At 40.5% G+C, this 12,726-nt stretch overlaps 1 protein-coding gene across 28 annotated transcripts in view; it reads left to right on the forward strand.

The window, feature by feature from the left end:
* Positions 1-12,726, forward strand: part of DOCK9 (dedicator of cytokinesis 9) — a 236,178-nt gene that overhangs the window by 177,152 nt on the left and 46,300 nt on the right. For all 28 annotated transcript variants that reach the window (XM_036228861.1, XM_036228837.1, XM_036228844.1 and 25 more), the window contains exons 31-35: positions 2,895-3,073; positions 3,301-3,414; positions 5,601-5,721; positions 9,733-9,866; positions 11,820-11,934. In XM_036228861.1, the coding sequence (XP_036084754.1) occupies positions 2,895-3,073; positions 3,301-3,414; positions 5,601-5,721; positions 9,733-9,866; positions 11,820-11,934 (663 nt within the window). The remainder of the gene's footprint in view (positions 1-2,894; positions 3,074-3,300; positions 3,415-5,600; positions 5,722-9,732; positions 9,867-11,819; positions 11,935-12,726) is intronic.

Genomic DNA, 12,726 nt, shown 5'->3' on the forward strand with positions numbered 1-12,726 from the left:
TAGAGACCTAAATATTTCCCGCCAAACAGACTCAGGCTGACTTTAGGAATGAGAAGGAGGATTGTAGCCCTGGAGTTGGCATTACATAGTCAGCAAATATTTACCTAGCACCAACTGTGTCTAGCTTCAGGATCTTATTGTGAACAAGTGTCCACATTAAAACGTCCAAAACGGTAAAGAGTTTTTAATAGATTTTATTTGAGCTAAACTGATGACAATTGCCGGGAAGCAAGATCTCAAACGCTTCACAAGGGCAGTTTGCAGCTTTCTTTATGCATTTTGAATTAAAACAGGAATGTAAGAAAGATTACCTGAAGGGGGGATAAAGCAAGGCAGGGATCCGGTTACAGGATAGTTAACAAGATTATATGCTTTCTTGAGGGTAGTTATTTCTAAGGCGTTAACCTAAATGCACAAAAACAATGCAAGGGCTCGCTTAAAGCAAAGATAAACCTTTTACTAAAAAAGTTATATGCCTTGGATGTGACTAGTCACCATGGCCTGCCCATTTAGGAATTTATGATCAGATCATCCTGTGAGGTTACTTTCTATGGAACCCCTTTTTCATCCACACAAGGATGAAAATCCTTGGCTGTTTTAACTAAGGGAAATATGTCAAATGTTAGAGAGTGATAAGTGCTAAGGGGGAAAAAACAAAGCAGAGAAAGAGGGTGTGAAACAGATGACATTTGAGATAAGGTGATCAGGAAAATGGTAATCTGAAAGAGATGAATGGTGGAGCCATACACAGTTCTGGAAGAGAACATCCTGAGCTGAGGTTAACAGTGATTATTCAGCATCCCACGATCCAACCCTGGTCTAGCTGTCTGGCCTCCCTCCCCACGACTCCCAACATTTCAGACACACCTGCTGCTCTAGCTTCTCAAACACGGCATGCCCACCCCTGACACCTTTTGTTGTAGCCGCCAGACCCCAATAGGCACACGAACTACCAGAAATCAGTGAGTTATAGGAAACACTCTCCTTATTCAGCCAGGGGTACGCAGACCCGAAATTAAGCAGCCCCGAAACGTAGAGGTACAGGGTTTTTAAGCCCTAAACCCCTATTCTTCATCCTTTTTAAACACACAAGTCTATTTTTCTTCTTTTTACTAATTGTCAACCCAAAGGTCAGTTGTGCAAGCGGAGGTCCAGAAGCAGAAAGCTTATTGTTAGAGCGTTTTATTCTCATGGGCGATAGTGAAACAGTAATTGTCCAGCCAGCACACCTTGACCATAAATAGCCACTTCCCTGGAGGAATCCTCATCTTCCTCCCCAGCCAGTCACTCAGCACCTCCTGTGTGGCGCCTGCCAGGTCTCCTCCTCACCCTCTCCCAGTACCCACCCCAACTGGAACTAATCGCTTTCTGTCCTGTACTTTAAACCTCATCACACCCTCCTTCACCTCATAGTCAGTTACTAACCCACATATACTTGGGGACCGTGACTCTCTCTCCTTTCCACCTGTCATGGTGCTGAGGCAGCTCTCCGCACCCGGTGGTTAGGCAGTGAATGCGCGCTGATGTCGGCGGAGTGAGGTGGAAATCCTGCAGGTGCCCAGCAGACTTGCGGGTATTTAGTCTCTTAGGAGACTGCTGGGTATTTAGTGACAATAGGGCGGCCTCAGGCACGCAGGCGTGGGTTCCTACAGATAATTTACCTTACAACACTGATAGGAATAAATATTTTTAGCATTCTCCTTCCTCTCTTTTTTCTCACTGCCCACTCCTCTTTCTCTACTTGCACACACACACAGACAGGCACAGAGACACACACATAAACACTAACACATGCACTCATGCAGCGTTAAACCCATAAATAGTTTTCTGAGGAGTTTATGTGAATTCAAGCTGTGCACTGTCGTTTGGATAAGCTGGGCTTAATGTAAACAGTGGACATGTTTGTTCTGGAAAGGTAAATAATCTTTTCCTTGCTTCAGTTAAAGGGTTTTATAGGACTTGGGTTGGTATTTCAGATAGATTTAGAAGTACCTAAGTGTCAATATGGAATTAAAGTCAAAGGAGGGGTCTATAGGTGGTTCTCTAATAACGGATGCAGTGTAAGAATTCAGGTCCTGGATACAGCTTACTGAGAAGGTGTGTTTCAGCTTCAGAATGCTGTGTGGCTGCTTTTGTTTGCCTTCCCGCAGCAAATGTCACATTCGCTTCTCCCTCTTTTCCAGAAGAGCTTTCAGTTTTGTAGTTTAGCTTGCTGATGATTTACTTGCATAGGTTGGTGTTTTGTCCAGTTTAGTTTATATTAGTTTTTAATTTTCTTTTAGAGGGGCAGAAATAGTAAGTTTATATTCTTTAAATTCTACAGTAAGTTCTTTATTTAGTGATAGCAAAATAAATAGGTTATATGCTAACTTGTTAATTTTAAATACATTGGATTTTAATGGGGGCATTAATGACCAGGAAATGGGTAAATGAACTCATTTAGTAAAGAACATTTTAATAGACCATGTATATTTATTCTTTCTTTAATTATATTTATCGTCCATAGATCATTCCTCTATAATACTGTCAATTAGTACGATAACTTTATTTTTTAACTTCATGTCAATAACCAATTTATATTTGTAATATATGTTCTATATTCTAAAAACTGGTACTGTTCACTAACTTAATAATTATGCAGGATGTAATATGTTTCAAAATCAAAATCCAGTGCAATTATTTCTATTTCAAGTTTGTTTTCATTTAAGAGTTCCATGTGTTAAGAAGGAGCTGTATTTTAGCTAATCGACCCTTTCCTGTTGGAAGCCAAGTCTAATCATCTGTTGACACTCACAGGGTGGGCTGAATGCAGAGGGTGGGTTTGATTTGGCTTTTATTTTATTTAAAGAGCATTACATTCTCTCTAACTAAAGCGGTTTCTATCCTCATTTCAGATCTCCAGCTTGACTACTCATTAACAGACGAGTTCTGCAGAAACCACTTCTTGGTGGGACTGTTACTGAGGGAGGTGGGGACTGCCCTCCAGGAGTTCAGGGAGGTCCGGCTGATCGCCATCAGCGTGCTCAAGAACCTGCTGATAAAGCATTCTTTTGATGACAGATACGCATCAAGGGTGAGTGGTACCCAAAGGAAGGAAATATAGGTTGATAAATGTCCTTTCTTTTAAGTAATGTAAAGAAAGTAACGACTTAGAAAATTAGTAGTAACGGCATTAAGACTTTTCCCTGCAATGCAGTCTTTACTGGAAGGATAGAAATACAGGAGATAGCGAGTGCCAGCTCAGTCTGTCATCAAATTCTCAGAGGCTGGGATAAATTTATAATGTGTACTTTGTTTCAGAGCCATCAAGCAAGGATAGCCACTCTCTACCTGCCTCTGTTTGGTCTGCTGATTGAAAACGTCCAGCGGATCAATGTGAAGGATGTGTCACCCTTCCCTGTGAACCCTGGCAGTGTACGTAAGCATATACACATAAACAAAGCCCACATTCATTTCCTGCGGCTGTCCTAAAAAAGTACCACAAATTGGGTGGCCCAAAACAACAGAAATTTATTCTCTCAGAATCAGGAGGCCAGAAGTCCAAAATCAAGGTGTCAGCAGGGTTGGTTCCTTCTGGAGGCTCTGAATGTATATAGTACGTTGCCTGCCTGAATGCTAGCTTCTGATGGTTGCCTGAAATCCTTGCATTCTTTGGCTCATAGCTGCATCACTCCAGTCGGAGCCTCCATCTTCACATGGCTTTCTCCCTAGTCTGTGTCTGTGACTCTGGTGTCTTCTCTTCTTATGAGACCAGAAATCAGGTTTAGGGTCCACCCTAATCCAGATGGCCTCATCTTACCTTACATCTTAATTACATTTGCAAAAATTCTATTTCCAAATAAGATCACATTCTGAGGTTATAGGCGGATATAAATTTTGGGGACACTATTCAACCCAGTACATGCTCATTCCTTTTTTGTCACTAAAACCATAATAATCCCTTGGCAAATTACATTTCTGACTAAAGGTCAATCAGTAAACCTTCAACTCTTATTAAAAATCATTATATAAAAACCATGCTTTCCTGATGGCCCACACCTTGTAAGACATCAGGATTACCTTTGTGTATTCAATAAATATTTATAGAGGAGGGAGGTTAAAATTAAAAAAGCATTCTAACCTGTGTGTTATGGGAGCTTAGTTCTGATTGTAACATACAATGTAGTCTTGGAAATGCCACCTCTTTGGGCTAAAGTTTCTTTCTGTAAAATTAGGACAGATGTCAGAGAGGCCAGCATGTGTGATACAGTCTCACCTCCAAGAACTGACCACCTTAATTTTTATTATCTTCATGCAATCATTAAAAAATGTATTGGAAATTAAGTTGACTGAAGGAAGATCCCAGAACTTACCTTAAAACTTTTTGGTTGGAGACAGTCTGCCATTAATTTGGACAGATATTACCAGTTTAGCAATATCCTTTTCCCTTTTATTCTGAACCCATGAACTAGCTCAGATGTTAATCTAGCCACTTTGTCATATAGCGCAGAGGCCCCCAACCCCTGGGCAACAGACCTATCCCAGTCCGTGGCCCATTAGGAACTGTGGCACACAGCAGGAAGTGAGCGGCAGGAAAGCGAGCAAAGCTTCATCTGTATTTGCAGCGGAACGTCACCTCCTCAGCTTCACCTCAGATCATCAGGCATTAGATTCTCATAGGTGCACCAGTCCCTGGTGCCAGAAAGGTTGGGGACTGCTAATATAGTGTACACTTGGAGAGTTTCCTTGCATATTTCTGTCCCTTTTCCCCAGTGATGCATTGTCCCATTTTTTACACTATCTCTCCACCTCTGAATAAATCTCCTAAATAATGCACTGAGGTGAGCCATATTTGTAGAATGCTTTTTTTGTGGTTTCAAAAGGCATAAACTTTCACTGTCCTTAAATGAATTGTACCACGCTAATCTCACCCTGTACAACATGTGTATTTCTAAAACTTTTCTAATCAGAATAAGTAATTTAGGACATAATACTACCTCTCTGTACTGCTTCAGTCCTGAGAAAAATGAGCACATGGTCTTTCCTTGGCTTTCACCAAGAAAAATCCCTTCTATGACATGACTTCAAAATTAACATAATTTTTCTACTGACTGAGAGTTGAGGTGAAGCTCCAAACAAACTTGCAGAGATTTTCACTGCTGCTATGATAAGTCACAGTTGTCACTGTTGTTCATTTGGGAGGATTTCTGACGTGAGAGAAAAACTGGTTTTCCAGTTAGAAAGAGCACGTGAAGCTTTTTCTGAAGGAAAAAAAAAAAAACATACAAAAACAACCTAAAGAATAGTGTTGGACGTCAGAGCTCTGGAAAAGGAAAGATGCTAGACCTTCTGGGGAAAGGAATGACTTCATGGGCCAAGATTCCTCTGCCCACCCCACAACCCTGACTATAAACGTTGTGTGCTCCCTTCTTACTCTTTCTCTGATCCACTGCCATCTTCCTCCCCGTCACACCCCGTGCCGCGGCTTCTCCCACTCAGGCACATTTAACTTGTCAGGCTGTTCTGTCTTGTTCTAACACTTACCCTCACAATTCCAAGAACGGTGGATGACTCTCTTGAAATCGTCTTTGATTATTTCTTCTCTTCCTCCCCTTTGACAGACTGCGAAGGAGGAATCACTTACTTTGCCAGCCGTAAACCCGTTAGTGACGCCACAGAAGTCTGGAAACACACTGGATAACAACCTGCACAAAGATCTCTTTGGCGCGATCTCTGGCATTGGTAATGCTCAGTGCTCTTACCCACTTCTCTCTGTTTAATTCTGAAAGTGTCTTTAATCCAGTAATTAGTTTTCTAGCTTTCAAATTAGAACTTCGAAGTCTAAGTTTCTGCCTTGATAATTTTCTTCTGTGTTTTGACAGTTAATGACTGAAACCCATCAACCCTACACTGAAATATAAATCCCAATTCTGATGAATTTCTAATATACAGCACTTAATTATGTATTTGTACTGTTTGCTTTTTAATGCTTAAGTTAATTTATCACTTTGTATCTTTAAATTGGAGCATTTATGTTTTCAGAAAAGTCATGTCTTTGCATGTCCGTGTGTGGGGTTAGGATTCCTTTTTCATGTTACCAATTCAGTTGAAATGAGACAGTAATTCCTAAAGGAGATAGTGGTTTATGGCTGGAATCCAATCCTGAAATTGGTTTTCTAAAGTGCTCTTTCTTGGAATATTTTTTCTATCTGAAATAATGTACAAGCAGCCCCCGTGGGGAGGAACACAGATGGCATAAATCAAGATCCAAATGGAGTAGTTTTCTTCAAAAGAAAATGCCAGAGAAATGTACTTATTAATATTCTGACTAATTGAGCCCCTGTGCCAGCTCCTTCATAAAAATAATGGTACAGAACACACACAGAATTGTCACAGATACTCACAGGCTTATTCTGTCGTTATCCTTTTCCTTCGTGTAGCACCTGGAATAAACAAAATGTCTTGCTGTGGCTAGTGCTTAGACCACCCATTAATGGAACTAACTCCCAAGGCGGAATAAACGGCAGTCCTGGACGATTAATTTGCAAGACTGTTCATTCTGAGTTTGTCCTTACCTTTGGCAGTGGTCTTGTTGTTAACATGCAGTTTCATATAGGTGATGAAACCAGGAAGAGTAGAAAACTGGGAGCCACCCACTAATACCCAGATTGATCCTACAATATCTCAGTACCAATCCTTAATCTTACTTATGTTCATATATAGTTTTCATAGTTATACTTACCTCATTTGGCGTCATAAAGATTAAATGAGTTAATTCTTGCACAGTGCGCAGAGCAGAGACTGGCACGTGGTGTTTCCCTTAGCCTTTCTCCTGGGGCCTTCGCTTTGTCTTCTTTGCCTTGCTGTGCCCGTATATGCAGCCACTGCCCCAGGAGCCGGGAGGGGCCTCTCTCCAGAGACTTTGGTTGGCTGTGGCTCACAACACTGGGTTTAAAGTTGGACGGATGTGGCTGTGGAGCTGGACTCCTAGCATTTACTTACTGCCATGGACAGGATGTGTCTCCTCTTCACCCTGTACCCTCATCTCCAAAACAGACTCGTGGCGAGGGACGAAGAGCTAATAACGATGTGTGTAGTGCTGGGCACGGTAAACACTCAAGTGTTAGTATCTGACTGCCATTGTGACAAGCACAGTTCTTTAGCATTATTCATTCTTCGTGATGTGCTCTCAGTAGCCAGTTAGATGAGTCCCTGGATCTAGGATTGTGTTGAAATCTTAACTCCCTGACCAGAACTCACTCTGTAGGACTCAAACTGTGGAAATTATCTAACTAGAATGAGGTGATGTTTTGACTCTGTTAGTGTTTGGGATGCACTGAGATCATAAAGATGAAACATCGGGTGTCTTCAGCACAACTCAGTTGCTCTGTGTTCATGGCGAAGTTAGGAAAAGTACTCGAGACTCATTGTCTCTTTTCACTCTCTTGAATTTCAAGGTCTGAATGCACTTTTCATAGAAATTCGCCACAATAAACGTATTTATTCTCAGGCTTTATTGATATTTCCCCCATCTTTAAAGACTTAAATCCTTGTTGCCTTTTAGCAGTGCCTCCCAGAGAAGCCCCACCTCTGAGCTGGGTTTGCTCGTTGTTCTCTGGTAGCTTTTATTCATCAAGGAGTTTCCAGTTGATTTCAGGCTCGGTGCTTATCTTTCAAAAGTAGACTTTCTCTTTCCATCTCCATTTAGAAGAAATCTTATTTCCACCTTAGAGCTTTTTGTTTTTTTTTTAATGTTTTCGGAACATGGTGCATAAGAATATCCAGAACGGATTTATTGCTAGTCACAAGGACTCTGAGATAACATTCATTTTAAAAGGCACGCATTCTTAGGCTCGGGGTTCCTTTTACCACCTACGCGGTATATTGCATTGGGCTGTCCGTACAAAGAGGAGAGAGGAGAACTAAACTTCTTTTCATTTTACTTACATGTTAAGTTTTTTTTAAGTTATGCGCTGGACCAGTATTTTAAATATAAACACACACACACAATAGGAACATAATTCTAAGCATGTTGATTTTGATTTATTGCCTTTCCATCTGTTTGTCTTAGATTAAGAATGTAGTTCTGGAATCGAGCCTAAAACTCTGAGAATTTAGTATTTAATTCCACTTTACGAAGGACTTCTTTCTCCTGATCTCCGTTTTCTACATTAAATATGAAGCCCAAGTATATTAAGATAATTATAATTTGCTCATAATGTATGTGTCTTTCCTCTCCGAGTATAGAAGAAACCTCACAGTTCTTTTGTAGGGTTTTCACCTGCGCTTTGTGACAGTCAGTCACATTGTTTCTATTCTGGGGAGTGCAGCTTGTGGCCAGCGGTTTACATAGTCAGTCCTTCACTTACATTTCAAATTCCTCTGGCTCTTTCCTTCCTTGGTGGTGGATAAACCTGAGCATCAGGTAGGGGGATAAATTAACTTAGAAGTGTCTTAGCCGATAGCTAATTCGCATGCCGAAACCTGACCATGGCCAGTCTGTAATGAGCTGCCAGATAAAGGCATCTTCAACTTGGGTTTGGGAGGCTGTGCTTCCAGCTTGCTAGACCACGGTGCCAAAAGTCCCCTCTTGCAGTCTGCACGACCAGCCGGGCCTTGCAGTTGGAGGCATGCCTTTCAGTTCAGCACAGAACGTACAAGTGTGAGAGTTATTTTAAATTATGTGATTACTTACATCTTATCTAAGCAGGAAGTTAATATATTACTTTCTAAAATTCCACAGTACCGGAGTGAGCGGGAGGACTGATTTCTGCCTTCGAATACTGTTTTTTTCACGGATGTCACAGACCTTATGTCCAAGTTAGATTTTCTTTCTGCTCATGTTTATTGCAGAGCTTCCCCAAAATTCTCAGTTCACATCATTCACTGTCACATTAATTTTTTTTACAGAGTCCCTGGGCCCAAAGAAATGCCTAACAGTTTTATTGATTAGGTACTTAGGGCCAAATAACTTACATTCTTATATTCTAACTACTTAGTAAGCATTTGAAAAAAAATACACCTAAGTTTAAAGAAAAAATGTTTATTTTATTTTCAGTAACCACAGCTCTTACTAATGGAGTATATACGCCTGTTGGGCACTGTCAAGCTTCTCAAGTTGAGAACCAGATTGCTCACAGCCCTCCTCATTTCCTGTTCCACACTGATTTTCGCCCAGCACTTGCTTTTTATCATAGCAACCGCCAAATACCCAGCTTCACAAAGATATGACATCATTAAAAGGAATGTAGCACGACCTAACATTGAAATTACAGATTTCCAACAGATGTCAAGTATCATTGTGTTTTCCTTGAAAACGTGGACTATCTCATAACACCCCTCTGAGTTTTCTAGGACACCTCAGCATACAGTTGGAATACTCTGGGCGATTGCATGGTTTAAGCTTTAATTTGATAGTTGTAGTGGATTTATCTTTTTAAAAAAATTTTTAAGTGTTTATTTTAACCCATTGTGAAACAGAGTGTGCTCTTTTCGTCTTAGCAGCCAAAGGTGGTTTCTCATAAATGAGTTGGTAGCTACGTCTGAATGTTTCTGATTGAAATTTATTTTTATCTACTCTATATGGCCTGGTTCCTTAAAGGTTAATTGACTGCAACTCTCAAACCAGCTTCCTAACAGGAAAAAAAAAAAAAAAAAAAAGTGCCATGAAAATAATTCCCCTCAAAGTTCAGTACTTATCTTCACTTTGTTCAATCTCAATAAATCTTTGGTCTTGGCTTAATTTCCTTTTAGCTACTCCATATACAACTTCAACTCCAAACATCAACAGTGTGAGAAATGCTGATTCGAGAGGATCGCTCATAAGCACGGATTCGGGGAACAGCCTTCCAGAAAGGAATAGTGAGAAAAGCAATTCCCTGGATAAGGTAATATATTTTCATATAACTTAAGTGTTTCTTATAACAAATAAATTTAGCCCCAAGTAAACATGCTTCATGTTCGAATGTTAATTGTATGACCTTTATAAAAACAACACAACTCAGTTAACATGGGATAGATAATCAGAGTATTAAGTACTAAGGGCTCATTCTCTGAAACCCCCTGATTCCTGTTTCCAGGATTCCAGATCAGGGCAATGTTACAGTGGAGCATTCGGAGCAAATGGTTTTGCCAGTTGGACAGCTCGTGAAATCAAAATGCCACTCAGAATCCCTGTGGTCTGTATGCTGGAGGACACCATTTGTAACACAGTTATCCATGCAAATGAGTGTTGGGTCCAAAGCCAGCTGATTCAGGATTAAGGGTTTATTTGAAATTACTCTACTCACACTGTGTCCCCAACCCTAATGTAACACATACTTCTCATATTTAACCTTTTTTCTTGAAATAACTGAGGCTCAAACTATTTGGAATTTTGTGGGAATGGATAAAGTTTGAATTAAACCTGGAACCATGATAGATTGGTCTCACCTTGGCCACTGTTGATTTTAGGGTATAGGCTAGCACATGTGTAAACAAACAGGTGAACCATTTAGAGACGTGTTCCTAGTTCTCAGACAAGGAAAACATCAGGTTTTTAATCGTATCACGCATTTCCGTGTCTGGCATTGATATGATTATCCTCAAGTGCAGTTCTGTAGAGGTGAGAGCATTGAAGCGTGGGTGTGTGTCGTGACATGTTGAACTTTTCCCTCGCCCTAACATGCTTTCGTGTCTAGAGGGAGAAGCTGCTCAGAAGGCACTCCGCTTGTGTCATACGCAGTGCTGGAGAGGATGAGGAGAGCTGCCAGTCAGCCAGGAAAAACCGGGTCACTGTGGATTTTTCCCTTCTAACAATTCCACCTTTGCCAGAGGAAACATTGCATGCCACACCTTCCCTCCCTCTGCGAGAAGTACTGAGTTCTCTGGGGGCTCTGATGAAGTGGGTGGGCCAGGTGACGCATCTGCGCTGTAGTTTTGCCACTAATTGCACCTGTAATCCTTCCTTTAATAAAAATACTCCTGGATGTAGTTTATTAAACCTGTATTTTTTCAGTTGCCCACTAATACCCTGAATGAAAGATACTATTTCACTGATCTTTCTGCTTTGGTATTTGGCAAAAATATTTTCCTGATTTCAGTTGGAAATCCCACTTTGAGGATTTTAAACTCTTTTGTGTTTTATACCATAAGATGAGATTCTTTCCTATATTTTTTTACGTGAAACCTTTGAACACATGAATCTCCTGTCTAGTGGCAAAACTGCCCTCGCTCTGCACCCTGAGCTTTCTGACGTTTGCAGTGTGAGCTAAGCTGATGATGGAATGACCTCATCAGTTTAGGGTCTTTGGCAGTGCTGTGCTGAGGTGTCCCTGTTTGTCCCTGTCAGCACCTGCTCATTGTTTTTCCTCAGGAGTGACCCACGATATCAGCTGAATGACAACGACTCAGCTTCAGGCCTTTGTGGCTGGTACTCTGCAGCACCGTAGACTGTATTTGTTATTTCAGCAACTGACATTTTTCTGAGGATATGGTTGGTTCTGCAGTGTCTTCTGAATCATCATGTCTGTGTTTGATCCTAGTACACATGCATGAGGTTTTACTTGGCATTTCAGAACTAAGCTGGTAACTAAAACTATGGTTATCTGGTTTGAAAGATGGGTGCCTCTGGCTTGTCCGTTAAAAGAGTATGCACAGGAAGCAAGCCAGAGCTTTTGTGAAACAGCACTTGTGTGTATTTGGTGAAGGCGTGTACCTGTGATTTGTCGGCAAATTATTTATACCTTCCAGTTTTATGATTGGACTCAATTCAAAGACTTACTCTTCCAAGGGAGAAAAGTGAAACTAATTTTGCTTTACCCATAAGGAAGGAGAAAAATCCACGGTATTTCCTTTTTTAGCACCAACAAAGTGGCACTTTGGGAAATTCTGTGGTTCGCTGTGACAAACTGGACCAGTCTGAGATTAAGAGCCTGCTGATGTGTTTCCTCTACATCTTAAAAAGCATGTCTGATGGTAGGTGAAAATGAAGGTATCTGCTTTACTTTCCTCATTTCAGTATTTGGTTTATTTATTTTTTTAATTGTAACTACTTGAAAAGATATAAGAGTTTGAAAGGATTTTCCTCATTGTTTGAAATACATGTTAATTGTCTAAAGGGAGTAGAAATAAAAATCCTAACTTGGAAAAATATTTTTATTAGTTATTCTAGAAAATGAGTTCTAAAATGCAAATGGGCCCATTTTATAAATTTGTATTAAACTCAGAGCTACTGCCTTAGCTAAAGGAGACAGAGGCAGATAAGTAGCTTTTGGTTTTGTTTTAAATTTCATTTGTCCAAATAAGCTTACTGGCAACCCGCCTAACTTTATTAGTCAATTTCTTGAATTAGAAAATATAATGCCTTCCTCTGAGAACGTGTGACATTCCTGGCCTCAGCTGGAAGGCATTGTCTAATGGAAATAGTGGTGCCATAGTAGATCAAGTTTCTGATGAAGGATTTGACAACCGCAGTTTTTAATAGAAATGATCACGACCAGTAATGCTTTATCGGTCCTACGTAAAAAGCTTGTAAACATCCGTGGGAAGGACAGTTTCAACTCTGGTTTCGTGAGATAACCGATCACATGAAATTATGCCATGGTACATTGTCACATTTCTTATTTTCCCTGAAACCAATTAGTAAATGTACTGTGAGCTTCATTAAGGGAGTAAAGGAAAACTCTCGAAAACAAAATGCCAGTTTTTGAGAACCCGAAGGCCCATTGTACTGCCTTGTGTCTGGTCACAGTAGACATGGGCATTAAG

This window comes from Rousettus aegyptiacus, unplaced genomic scaffold (assembly GCF_014176215.1).
Source record: "Rousettus aegyptiacus isolate mRouAeg1 unplaced genomic scaffold, mRouAeg1.p scaffold_m13_p_11, whole genome shotgun sequence".
Classification (NCBI taxonomy): Eukaryota; Metazoa; Chordata; class Mammalia; order Chiroptera; family Pteropodidae; genus Rousettus; species Rousettus aegyptiacus.